We start from the raw sequence: 13,938 nt of genomic DNA on the forward strand, positions 1-13,938 counted from the left end.
AAGGAGGTACCACTACCAACTAGACTTTTTGACGTTTGCTTTTTTACTTTGGTTCGTGTTCTGGACCATTTTGGAGTCTAAAGCATCAAAGTTTGCTTGGTACCTCATCGCCCCTCATTTGTAATGCGGGCATAATGCCTGCGTTGCCCAGTAGAGCACAGCTTGGTTTGAGTTATAATGACCGCGGACCCAATGCGACAACCAATGGAACAATGTAAATGGGCATATTATGGGACGATTGTGGTGCAGTTCTTTGCGATTATAACTAACTTTATAACGGACATAGTGTTAGTACACCCTAAGGGCTATAATCATCCACTGATTTTTCAACTGTTTTTATTTTTTTTGATGGGTTTCAGTATGGCGTGAGTAGTTAAAATCATTAACAGACAATTTTTTGACTACTTTGTCCACTCTCAATCTCTCTGCCCCATTCCCTAGCACCCTCCAGATTCCTGAAAGTACCTTGCACTAAAAAAAAGTTTTAAAATAATATTAAATAAAGAATAAACAGTAATTCTTGTGCAGATGTGAAATGGCCAACAAATTTTTATGATCACTTCTTGTTTGCAGTAAGAGGGGCTGCCTATTTCAACAGAGGTAGGTTCCTGAAGGATTGGCTTTCAGGAGTATCACTTCCCTTTGTTGGTTCTTCATCATTCTGACTCAAACTCCAACTTTTATACAACGTAAAAACACATTTTCCCTAATGATGCAAGATGTTAAGTAGAAAAAAAATAGAGAGAGGAAATTTAAAGCTGAATTACAGAGACATTTCCCTTCTGCTCCAATAGATGAGGCACAATATTATACTGTATTTCACAAAGGTGAATACCACTCTCACGTTCTTATAAATATTTTATTATATCTTTTCATGGGCCAACACTGAAGATATGACACTGTGTACAGCTTGTATAACAGATTTGCTGCCCCATCAAAATAACTTCACAGAGCTTCAAACGTTGCCACTGGCTCGCGCTCCTCTACCTACCGTTTGAGGATGACCCACAGAAGCTCAGTAGGGTTTAGGCCTGGAGACGTGCTGTACTCACTTTTGTGAGATACTGTAACGTCTAAGAAGAAACCTTTTTTTTTAAGTACTTGAAAGGGTTAATAGGTTTACTTCCATTTTGAGCAGAAGCTTTATTAGTCACTAAACCTAAAGCTCATCCACACTAAGCTCTCAGTTGGCAGGATATTGGGTCAGATTTATCAAAGCATTACCGGCAGTTTTTTCTTCTTAAACTGTTCTAACCAGCAAAGGGAACTGTTCTGCATGATAATAAGACATTTCTCAAATCCTACTTAATAGCAGCAGTTCAGCGTGGATTTCTAGAGCTACACTGCAGTTAAGAAAAGTGCAAATCCACCCCTAAACTGCTGCATATTAAGAAGTGCTTAATAACAGTTATGCAGATGATTTGTGAATGGCTCCTCCCCCCCCCCTGCTGCCAGGTGTCCTGAAGCTGTTCTGTGCTTAAAGGGATACTGTAGGGGGGTCGGGGGAAAATGAGTTGAACTTACCTGGGGTTTCTAATGGTCCCCTGCAAACATCCTGTGCCAGCGCAGCTGCTCACCGATGCTCCGGCCCACTTCTGGAATTTCAGACTTTAAAGTCTGAAAACCACTGCGCCTGCGTTGCTGTGTCCTCGCTCCCGCTGAGGTCACCAGGAGTGTACTGCGCAGGCACAGACCATACTGGGCTTCTGCTATACATTCCTGGTGACATCAGCGGGAGCGAGGACGCAGCTGCGCAGGCACAGTGGTTTTCAGACTTTAAAGTCTGAAATTCCAGAAGTGAACCCGGAGGCGGGGCCAGAGCATTGGGGAGTGGCTGCGTGGGTACAGGATGTCTGCGAGGGCCCATTAGAAGCCCCGGGTAAGTTCAACTCATTTTCCCCCGACCCCCTACAGTATCCCTTTAAACCTTCCAGTGCTCAGCATTGATGCAATACAGCAGATGTTTTGGTTACCACAACAATAGTAATATCCCTCACACACTTCACTGTCTGAGAGACCTTCCTAACTCCTCCTATTCCTAACAGTTTAAGACGGAAACTGCACTATTTAGTGATTTCTTGGAATGTCTGAGACAATTTTGCACGGATTTCTAAAAACCTACTAATGTTTTGTCTCAGACACTCTTGATAAATGTCCCCCATTGTTCTTTTATATTCAATAGCAGAAGATAAGGCTTGTTTTGCTGAAACAAACTTCGCAGGTAGCTTCTGTGTGCAAGCTACAATTATTCTAAGCAGCACACTTTTTTCCCTCATTATACACTTGCACAGGTTTCTATTGAAAACTCTCCCTATTATCCCTATTAGCAGGTACTGGATGTGGCTTTCTTATCTACTTTTTTAATTAGAGACCTGTGCAAGTGTGCTTAGAAACCTTGTAGCTTGCACACAGACTTCACCTACTATGTACATGTCACTTAGTGCTTTATCTAATGAAACTTCATGGCCTACTCCAGTGTTTCTCAAACCTGTCCTCGTGACTCCCCAACGGTTTATGTTTTGCAGGCAACCTCACCTTTGCACAGGTGGGGTAATTAATGTCTCCCTTACATGGAATCCACCTAGCTCAGACACTAATTACCCCACTTGTGCATAGGTGAGGCTGCTTGCAATACATGCACCCTTGGGGAGTCACGAGGACTGGTTTGAGAAACACTGGCCTACTCCTTTAAACATCTTAACATTCTTTTGCAAATGTACTTCTAGGATTAAAATAGAATAAATAATGAAATAAACTTGGGAGGTCTGTAATTATTGTTGTATTATTATTATTATTATTATTGTTGTAACATGTTTATTTCGGTTAGGTTGCTGCCATAAAAATACAATCTCCTCTTTTAAAAATACTCCTTAATATTGTTAGTATTGGCTCTTTTTCTATTAAAATAATATTTTTGTAAGTAATTCGCAATGATTTCCTGTCACTGTCTACCATGTAAGAATTAATCTAAAGCAAATTAAGCCTTGTCCCAGGAGAAACAACATTGTATGCAGAGTTTTAATGGGCTAAAAAGATAACTTAAAGGGACTACAAGCACCTCTCATGGGCATGCCTTTAAAGAGAATCTGTACTCTAAAATTCTTGCAATAAAAAGCATACCATTCTATTCATTATGTTCACCTGGGCCCCTCTGTGCTGTTTTTGCCACTCCCCGCTGCAATCCTTGTAATTGCCAGTTTTAGGCAGTGTTTACAAACAAAAGACATGGCATGTGATAGGCTAAGAGGAGCTCAGTCTGTGACTCATACAGACCCTGCAGGAGGCATGGAGAGGGTGTGTATAGCTTCTGCCTATAACAAGCAGATCAGCACATTCTTGCCTGAGCGCCTGAGCCCGCCAAAGCCGTCAGAGGAAAGAAGATTAGATTATATAACAGAGATAATACAGCCACTGTGCAACTAGGAAAGGCTGCAGTAAGACAGATTACATTAGAACAGGTATAGGAACTTAATGGATAGAAGAAATAAGGCTGAACATTTTGTAACAGAGTCTCTTTAAGACTCCGACCAGTACTGCAAACTACTTAAAGATGCCATTCTACACCAAATAGTTTTCGTTCGATTTCAATTTAAAAATCACTATAACTTCCGGGTCACCCCTGTCTAGAGAAGTGCATCACTGAATGAAGCAGGAAGAGGAAGTGACATGCATGTCCATTGCAAGAGGCTCCTCCAGAGAGGTAATAGCACGACTTTGTTGGAAGTCGTCTAGCTTAAAGGCATGCCCATGAGAGTTGCTTGGAGTCCCTTTAAAGGGCATCTCTAGGACTGAAAAAGTTAAAATATTATTGGTGGCCGTGCACCATACAATTGTATTAATCAGTTTTCTTGATTGATTGGATGGTTTGAAAAATCAAACCATTCAACCCTATTCTATTCAATGTTTTCTAAAAATGCATCAGTAGGGATGGACCTGCCTAGTGCCAGCTAATCAATGTGTAAAGCTCTGATTTGCTGGTCATGATCATGTATTAAACAAGGAGATCATCACAGCAAATCGGAGCCTTACATATATATCAGCTGATCAAAGTGATCACATGCTTCTCCATGAGTTCTACTAGGAAGGGCCATCCCTATTTACCAGCATTTTTCACTATGGCTGATAGATCAAAAAATTAAAAAGTCTGGAAATTCAATTAATTTTTTCCATAAAAAAAACATTTGTTTTTATAGAAAAAAATGGGAAAATAGAATGTTTTGGCTGAATCATGTTTGGCCACCTTTACAGGATATCCGAAGTGACATGTGACATGATGATATAGACCTGTGTATGTACAGTGCCTAGCACACAAATAACTATGCTATGTTCCTTTTTTTTTTCTCTGCCTGGAAAAGTTAAATATCAGGTATGTAAGTGGCTGACTCAGTCCTGACTCAGACAGGAAGTGACTACAGTGTGACCTTCATGGATAAGAAATTCCCCTTTTTATCTCTTTCTTGCTCTCAGAAGCCATTATCTGCTAGGAAAGTGTTTTATAGTTGGAATTTCTTATCAGTGAGGGTTACACTGTAGTCACTTCCTGTCTGATTCAGGACTGAGTCAGCCACTTACATACCTCATATTTAACTCTTTCAGACAGTGGAAAAAAATGGAACACAGCATAGTTATTTGTGTGCTAGGCACTGTACATACACATGTCTATCTCATCATATCACATGTCACCTCGGTTGGTAAACTCTTTTTTTCTTGCATCCCCAAGTAAAATAGATAAGGAAGGCTTGACTGCTTCTTTTTCACCTCCTTCCCATTGTAAAGTGATGGTGTGAGCTTAAAGGATGCCTGAGGTGAAAATAAACTAATGAAATAAGCAATTGTATCTATCGCCCTTCTCCTAAAAATTACTTATTAAGATATTCCACAGTTTAATTTTATATTTAAATCTACTTTTTAGGTTTTTACTGTTTTATGAATCGGGACGTGGTGTGTGATCATTGATCCCTTTCCCAGGCTGAAAAATCGACAGCTTCTCTCGGAAGCCTTGCTCTTTCTGCCTCTTACGTCCCCCCTACATCCCTCTAAGCCAGCAGTAGGGAATCTTGGCTCTCCAGGTGTGATAAAACTACAAATCCCAGCATGCATTTGCCTTTATTAATCACGACTGTGGCTGTCAGACTCCTGCAATGCATTGTGGGACTTGTAGTACCTTAACAGCTGGAGAGCCAAGGTTCCCTACCCCTGGTCTAAGCGTAGATGTTATGCTTAGAGTGACGTAATGTAGACAAAGTCATGGTTGCCATCTTGTGCCCAAATAGTAAAACTACATCTACATTTAAATAAAATAAATAAACACATATTTACATTAAAAAAATTGCTATTTACATCCCACCCTCCCAAACATACCCAAATAAAATGTTTAATGGAAAAAAAATTACAATAAAAAAACTAACTATTTACCTAAGGGTCTAAACTTTTTAAATATCCATGTAAAGATGAAATATTTCTATTTTTTTTTTTTATTATAAGCTTGTAAATAGTGATGGATGCAAAACGGAAAAAATGCACTTTTATTTCCAAATAAAATATTGTCGCCATACATTGTGATAGGGACATAATTTAAATGGTGTAATAGCCAGGACTTTTAGGCAAATACAAAAAGTGGGTTTCAATTATGGAGGCATGTATTATTTTAAAACTATAATGACCGAAAACTGTTAAAATGCATTTACAGTAAAGTAGCTCTTAGCAACATGTACCACCCAAAGAAAGTTTAATTGGTGGCGGAAAAAACAAGCTATAGATCAGTTCATTGTGATAAGTAGTGATAAAGTTATAGGCGAATGAATGGGAGGTGAAAATTGCTTGGATGCATAAAGTGAAACATGACTGAGAGCTGAAGTGGTTAAGTGGATTTGAACTCTTGCACAGAACAGAAGGAAAACATAGAGAAATGCATCCTGTATGTATTTAGAGAGTTCAGCCTGTCTAATTCCCCCTCATCTGGGACTAATCAGAAGTGTAACTTAATCTCTACCCTGTGTCAGGTGACTGCCTCGGCAAATAAGGTCATTTGAAAGCACAGGATGTTAACAATGTGTCTGCTTCCATGAAAGCAGGAAGTAGAAACACTGCAGATTTATTTGTATCAGCTGTAACAAAGAAATGTTTTCTTCTTTAAAAGTTATTATTGCTGTTGCTTATCTTTTAGAGCAGAGAGGAAGTTCTGAGTTCAGGTCCACTTTAAATATATTTTTATATACTATATAATATATTATACTGTATTTTACTCCATTGAATAGGGAAATAATGAAAATGCAAAGCACACAAAAAAACTATGAAACGTGCACAAAGATGCACCAAAAACGCAGCAAATACATTGAAAACCTACAATGCATAATGCATAAAAACGCATGGTTTTCTGTACTGCCTAGTGTGCTCCCAGCCTTAGGGCCCTTTTCCACTAGACATTTTGCCAATTGCTAGAGCATCGCGATGTACATGGAAATTGCAGTGCTCATTTCCTACTAGTGTGCGCCATTTTTCCCCAAATTTTTCCCCGGCTTGTGCGATTCCCGCCGCGATCTCGCTGCATTCCTGTCGACTATATTCCGCAGCACGATTGTGCTTGTGATCAGGGCCGGCCCTAGACTTTTTGCCGCCTGAGGCAAATTTAGGAGAAAATTGCTGCCGCCCCTCCCACTCCCCTCCTCCCCCGCCCGGCCGTGCGCGTTCCATCGTGCGCTCCACTGACGTCACTTCCTGCATCGCCGTCCACTTACAATACAGTGGGCGGCGATGCAGGAAGTGACGTCAGTGGAGCGCTCGCTGGAACGCGGAAAAGGTGAGTCCTCCCTGCCCGTTGCCTCTTACGATCTGCAAGCGGCTGCTTCCTAGTTACAGCTGGAGGGGAGCGCAGAGTGGGGGACCCAGGCGAGGGAGGGGGGGGGGGGTCCGACCCCCCTCCCCACCGCTAGGCCCAATACCCCCGACCTGCCCGCTACCCCTCCGGCTCGGCGGCCGCCCCCCCCCGGGCGGGTGCAGCCCCAAGAAGTTTGCCGCCTGAGGCAAATGTTTCACCCCGCCTCATGAGCGGGCCGGCCCTGCTTGTGATTCCACTTTAGTCTAGTGGAAAAGAGCCCTTAGGGCTTTTTTCCACTAGCCGTGTTCTGCTTAAAAAAGTGGTTCACAGCCATTTTGTCAATCACAAGAGCACCGCGATTTACATGTGCTCATTTACCACTTGTGCGCATCATTTTTTTACCTTGAATGCAATTGCCGGCTTGCGTGTTTCTCATTGCGATCGTGCTCCATTCCCAACAACTACAGCGGAAACGGTGGCAAGTAGAAATTGATGCTTGCAACACAGCGAGATTGCAAGCAGCAGTGGAAAAGGCCCTTAAATTCTATGTCCAGTCTCCACTGCAGTTCACAATCATTATAATGCCTTTGATCTAGCGGTGAACAAGCGCCAGCGGTGCAAAACGCTCGTTCGCTGAAGATCTCACACCCAGCACACACCTAATCGCTCATAGCTCTGCGCTAACCATGCAACTTAAGTGTTTTAAACTCTTGAATAAAGATAAGAATGGCAGCGTGAGTGCTCCCCTCTCTCTCTCTCTTGAACTTCATAGCTATACATACCCTGTAATCATTATATCATTACATACAGTATATCTTTCATAATCACTCATATAGATAGATATGTTTTTAGTCCATTATCTCAGTATTGTGGACTCTCCAGCAGAGGTTTTATTCAACTTGAAAAAAATGTCCTTGTTAGCACAGTACAAACCATGAGAACATAGCAGCTGTGGTTTTAACACATTCTGTTAGGTTTCTTCGTACTATCTTACAACTGTCTGACTCCCAGATGCAAGAACAGGATGTTAATGGAAAGAGGAGCGCTCCATAGTGTATTACCATAAAAAATGCTTTAATAATAATAGATCGTACGCCTCATGATCTGAGGAAGGCGCAGTGCGTAATGACGCTACAGGCACGCCAGGTCTAGGCTCCGCCCACCCCCCAGCGAGACGAGCAACGGTCACATCGGAGCGCGCACTGCTGGCCACAGAAGCGTACGATCTGTCCGCAGGAGAGGAATTAGCGGATGACCTGCCCGCTTACATGCGTATATCTTTTGTACATCTTGTAAGTACAATTTTATTCCTTGCGTATTAAAGCATTTTTTATGGTAATACACTATGGAGCGCTCCTCTTTCCATTAGTATTCTGCATCACCCAAATCTAAGGAGCTGAGCCGTGTATCTACCACCTGCATCATAAAGGAGTCTGTGCCCTGGAACTCTGACTGACAGCGCAAAAGTACACAAGCCTTCGCAAGAACAGGATGTGCAAGGCTCAGATGAGTACTGAAACTGGTAACTTTATTTTCTTCAAAATGGACAGAGGACAGCAAAGACATCCGCAGAAACAATTGATGCACCGATTGGCCGTGGACTGCTAACAGGGGAACGCGGACAGCGGTACGAGAACAGGAAGGCTCCATAGGACCCAGAGCCTTTCCTCTCCTTAGGTGAGTATCTCTTGACTGTGAGCAGTGGTTCAGGGATGAGTAATGAAACAGTACCTGTATCTGTAGTTTCCCACCACAGGATTCACCTGATATGCGCAGGAGTTCTAATGTGCTTGCTGTAATCCCGACATCCAGACACTAGCTGCTATTACAAACAGCAGCGCCATTCGCTGTACGAGCTCCGCTCTCTGGACTAGCTGCAAAAAACTTCCCAGATCACGTGACCACCCGAACTTCCGGCTTCCTGCGTGTCAAGCTGGTTTAGCAGTAACTCCTGACGGAAAGTCAGAGTGGTGCAGCGCTCAGAGCTGTAAAGAATAAGCGACAATATGCACTATTGCGGACAAAGCCAGCCACACACGGGAAAATTTCTTACTAGAAGTTTTCTTGTTTAATGAGCATTATTGCAAAGTAGCCTCCACTACCCGACTCGAGTTTCGGCTCTCGCCTTCGTCAGGGGATCGAAACTCAAGTTGGGTAGTGAAGGCTACAGCGAACGGCGCTGCTGTTTGTAATAGCAGCTAGTGTCTGGATGTCGGGATTACAGCAAGCACATTAGAACTCCTGGGTATATCAGGTGAATCCTGTGGTGGGAAACTACGGATACAGGTACTGTTTCATTACTCATCCCTGAACCACTGCTTACAGTCAAGTGGTCTGACTTTTTGCGCTGAGGTACTTTGTTGTCTTTCATTTTACCCTGGGACTTTGGAACTAGTCCACCTCTTAGCTGCAATCACATTCCTGTTGCGCTCCTTTCACTTGTTTATATTAGGTGAGTATCTGTTTATTATTTTTGAACTGACTTCAGTCTCCCCTTAAGAACTGTGGAGTTTTCCATGTGGGAGGTGTCTCCCTTTACCTATAAATACTCCACCTGTGTTAAGTGAAATTGCAACTATTACTAAGGTTACTAAGGGCCTAATGTCAGTTGTTTCTGTGAATGTCTTTGCTATCCTTTGTTTTGAAGAAATAAAGTTAGCGATTTTAGTACTCATCTCATCTGAGCCTTGTGGACCCTCTACTTGCATAAGTTCCTGTAGGTTTGGCTAACTTGGTCCTGCACCGGTGAGTCCTCCAGGGGGCCTGAGTGTTTGGATCCTTCTCCCTTTGTGTCTGATACCCAGATATGTCAACAAGAAAGATGGCCACTACATATGAACTCATTTATAATTAAAAAAGTGGAAATCCTGTCCAAGACTTCAGTTCAGGCTTTTTTTGCGTGTGTAGAATACGTCATGATTTTCAATCATTAGAATTATGTGCATTACTCATTTTTAAATTAGTAATTTCCTGACTGGCTGGGTTTTGCTTTTCTTGATCTCACATGAAGATAGGTTCCAATATCTGACTGAGATTCTAGGTCTCTTCCACTTTGTACAATTCCAATTTTGGTAGGGGAATTACTACCTACCGTACAGTATATACATGAAACTACAGGTGCAGGAAATGAACGTAAAAAAAAAACATTTCTTTTTTCCACAAATACTACTTAACCACTTCACCACTGAGGGGTTTTACCCCCTGACCACCAGAGCAATTTTCACCTTTCAGCGCTCCTTCCATTCATTCGTCTATAACTTTATTATTACTTATCCCAATGAAATGAACTATATCTTGTTTTTTTTGCCACCAATTAGGCTTTCTTTAGGTGGGACATTATGCCAAGAATTATTTTATTCTAAATGTGTTTTAATGGGGAAATAGGAAAAAATGTGGGAAAAAATTATTATTTTTCAGTTTTCGGCCATTATAGTTTTTAAATAAAGCATGCTACTGTAATTAAAACCCATGAAATGTATTAACCCATTTGTCCCGGTTATAAAACCATTTAAATTATGTCCCTATCACAATGTTTGGCGACAATATTTTATTTGGAAATAAAGGTGCATTTTTTTCAGTTTTGCATCCATCCCTAATTACAAGCCCGCAGTTTATAAAGTAACAGTGTTATACCCTCTTGACATAAATATTTAAAAAGTTCAGTCCCTAAGGTAACTATTTATGTTTTTTTTTTTGTATTTTTTTTTTTTTTTTTTAATTACAAAAAAAAAATAAAAATTGGGGAGTGTGGGAGGTAATGAGTTAATTTATTGTGTAAATGTAATGTTTGTATATGTAAAATGCTTTTAGGGTGTAGTTTACTATTTGGCCACAAGATGGCCACAGAGTGTTTGTTTACATGCGACCTGTAAGCGTCCGGAAGGACGCTTACAGGAAGCAGTAGGAGGCTGGGAGACGCACAATGATCTCGCTGTTTCTGAAAGAAGCAGCAGATCATTGCGGGGGCTAGATCAACGAACGGGAATGGATTTTCCCGTTCATTGATCTCCGGGCGAGCGGGCGGCGGCGTGCACGAGCGGCGGGAGCGCGGACAGCGGCGGTAGCGCGGAAGGTACGGATTTCTCCGTCCCTGGTTTTTTAGGAGGGAAAAAAAGGGGCGGAGAAATTCGTACTGCTGGGGGTAAAGTGGTTAAAGGACAACTGTAGAGAGAGGGAAATGGAGGCTGCCATATTTATATCTTTCTGAACAATACCAGTTGCCTGGCAGACCTGCCGGTCTATATGGATGCAGTAGTGTCTGGATAACAACTGAAACAAGCATGCAGCTACTCTTGTCAGATCTTACAATAATGTCAGAAACATCTGATCTGCTGCATGCTTGTTCCGGGTCTATGGCTAAAAATATTAGAGGCAGAGGAACAACAGGATAGCCAGGCAACTATAATTGCTTAAAAGGAAGTAAATATGGCAGCCTCCATATACCTCTCACTACAGTAGAGATGGCCCAGCCTTGGAGAACTCATGGAGGAGCACATGATCAGTTTGATCAGCTGATAGATTTGTAAGCCTCTGATTTGCTGTGATGACTTCCTGGTTTAACACATGATCATGACCAGCAAATCAGAGCCTTACAAATCTATCAGCTGATCAAACTGATCATGTGCTTCTCCATGAGTTCTCCAAGGCTGGGCCATCCCTACACTACAGTTGTCCTTTAAGGGTGGACTTCGCCTAATATCGAAATTGTTATTTCATTATTGGACTTTCTGCATGCAAACTGTACGGGGCTGTTCACACTCTCGCATTTGCTATTATTGTGTTCTTTAATCCTACAAAGTTTCATGCACGTTTTTGACATTTTTCATGCGTTCGTATTTCAAATTTTGTATTGCGAGTGTTCTGTGAATACCAATGAAGTCAATTTACATGAAAATTCTCCTAATTAACTTCAAAATTGCATGCAAATTTTTTTACATAAAAGTTATTTTTTATGCAAACATTCCACATTCCCAATTTCCCATTGCCTTGCATTAAAACACAAATCGCAAAAAAAAAAAAAAAAAAAAGCAGACCAGCCATCTGAATAGTAAACACAAGAAATTAGGAAATGCAAACTTGTGCCATAACGGAAATAAGATGTGATGCCATGTGTGGCAAATGAGGTTTTAGTGTGAACTCTACCCCAATCAGGATGCCATAGTGTTGTATTGACTTGTTTATGCTGCTCTTTATGGTTTATGGTTGTACGATGTTACGTGTGGTTTTGCAGATAAAAAATAAATTATAGTTAATAAGAGTTTATGTTTATCAGTTTGGACCAGCCAAAAGATAAGGAATGATAATGAAGACGATACATATTTACAATAAAAAAATATTGCTGCATCCTAATGCTCCCTGTATATTTCATGTACTTTATGTTGTCTTTTACAGAAGACACTGGATGGAAATGATTGTAGATTTAAACGAGAAATGCCTTCCTGGAATATGAACATCACAACGGCAAAATTAACCAACGAGTCTTTGTCATGTCACCCTCCGTACGAAGACAGCAAATCGTTTGTCATAATCATGTACAGCATTGTCCTGGTCATCGGACTGCCAGCCAACATGCTGACCTTATGGCTAACTTTCCTGCAAATCTGGAGGAAGAACGTCCTAGCAGTGTTCCTGTTTAGCTTGTCCTTAAGTGAACTGATGTATCTTGGGACTCTACCACTGTGGATTCTGTACGTGAAAAATGACCACCAGTGGCAATGGAGCGCCATGGCATGCAAGATTACTGGTTTTATATTCTTCAACAACATCTACATCAGCATCCTCCTCTTGTGCTGCATTTCTGTGGATCGTTACTTGGCAGTGGAATATGCCTTGGAGTCCAGAGGTGTTCGGCGGCAAAAAATTGCCATAGTTGTTACTGTGGTTATCTTCATTGTGGTGCCACTTATCCATTCCCCCGTCTTCATCATCAGCGATGGGGACCAAACAGAGAACCAGACCACTTGCTTTGAAACCTTACCCATACCATTGTACATTGCTCACTTTTATGTTGCCAGGTTCGTTATTGGCTTCCTGGTCCCTTTGCTGACTCTTATGTACACCAACTACATCATCAAAAGTAGAATTGAGACCAGTGGCAGCTTCACCAGCCGGCAGAAAACCAAAGTCAAGTATTTGGCTATTGCCATCATCACTATATTTATGATCTGCTTTGCTCCTTACCACTTTGTGTTGCTTACCCGAGGTGTGTCTTATTACTTAAATGAGAGTGAATCAAAATTTTGTGATTTTGAAGAAAAAATTTACACGGCCTACTCCCTGCTTCTTTGCCTGGTCACCGTAAACAGTGTGGCAGATCCGTTCATTTACGTTCTGGTCAGCGAAAATGTCCGGAAGGATATATGTAAAGCAATGAGAGGTTGGAGAAGGCAGCTATCGATCAACACAAAGAGCGACCATAGCATTTCTCCAAATAACCAGAACTCTAGAGATCTACCTTTGGATAAGGATTACTCTTCAAACAGCGGTCTTGGAATAATTCACACAACCAAAGAAAGATATTATAACCACTGAGCAAGAGAGCAAAAACATATTAAAGCAAAAGACAGTAAAATAATGATATTTTATGCATATTTATATTTTATTTATTTTCTTTTAATGCAAAGAGTTTTTCCTAAGGCTCATTTAAGATGTTTTTAATTAGCAATAAGGCTATGTTCAAACTGGGGCTGGACAGAATTGAACATCCAGAACCCTTGGTGCTCCCCCAAAATATACGAATCTCTCCAAGTGGGATAGGGGCACGGGGTAAACTACATTCTTAGAGTTAATGTTAAACAGTGTTAAAAAAACAAACAAACAGATACTTACCTAAGGAAAGGGAATGCTCTGGGTTCTATTGAGCCTTCCTGTTCCTCTCACGGTACCCGTGTTTCAGCACTGGCTCCCCTGTTCCAATCTCCCGCAGCAGGCGGCTTTGGAAGTCTTCGGGAGCTCGAGTGCTCCTGAAGAGAGGCGGCTATGTACTGCGCATGCGCAAGCACGCGAGACAGCTTGCTTGCGCATGCGCAGTACGGGGCCGCCGGCATCGGTCAGAGACTGCTAATGGGAGAGCCAGCGCAGAAACAATGGGACCAGGAGAGGAATGCGAAGGCTCTATAAGA

At 41.7% G+C, this 13,938-nt stretch overlaps 1 protein-coding gene across 1 annotated transcript in view; it reads left to right on the plus strand.

Annotated features, from left to right (window-relative positions):
* Positions 1-13,401, plus strand: part of GPR132 (G protein-coupled receptor 132) — a 35,558-nt gene extending 22,157 nt beyond the window's left edge. The window contains exon 2 of the mRNA XM_068252084.1: positions 12,209-13,401. Coding sequence (XP_068108185.1) covers positions 12,248-13,348 — 1,101 coding nt within the window. The 5' untranslated portion in view covers positions 12,209-12,247 and the 3' untranslated portion in view covers positions 13,349-13,401. The remainder of the gene's footprint in view (positions 1-12,208) is intronic.
* Positions 13,402-13,938: the final 537 nt, after the last annotated feature.

Source organism: Hyperolius riggenbachi, chromosome 9 (assembly GCF_040937935.1).
Source record: "Hyperolius riggenbachi isolate aHypRig1 chromosome 9, aHypRig1.pri, whole genome shotgun sequence".
Taxonomy (NCBI): Eukaryota; Metazoa; Chordata; class Amphibia; order Anura; family Hyperoliidae; genus Hyperolius; species Hyperolius riggenbachi.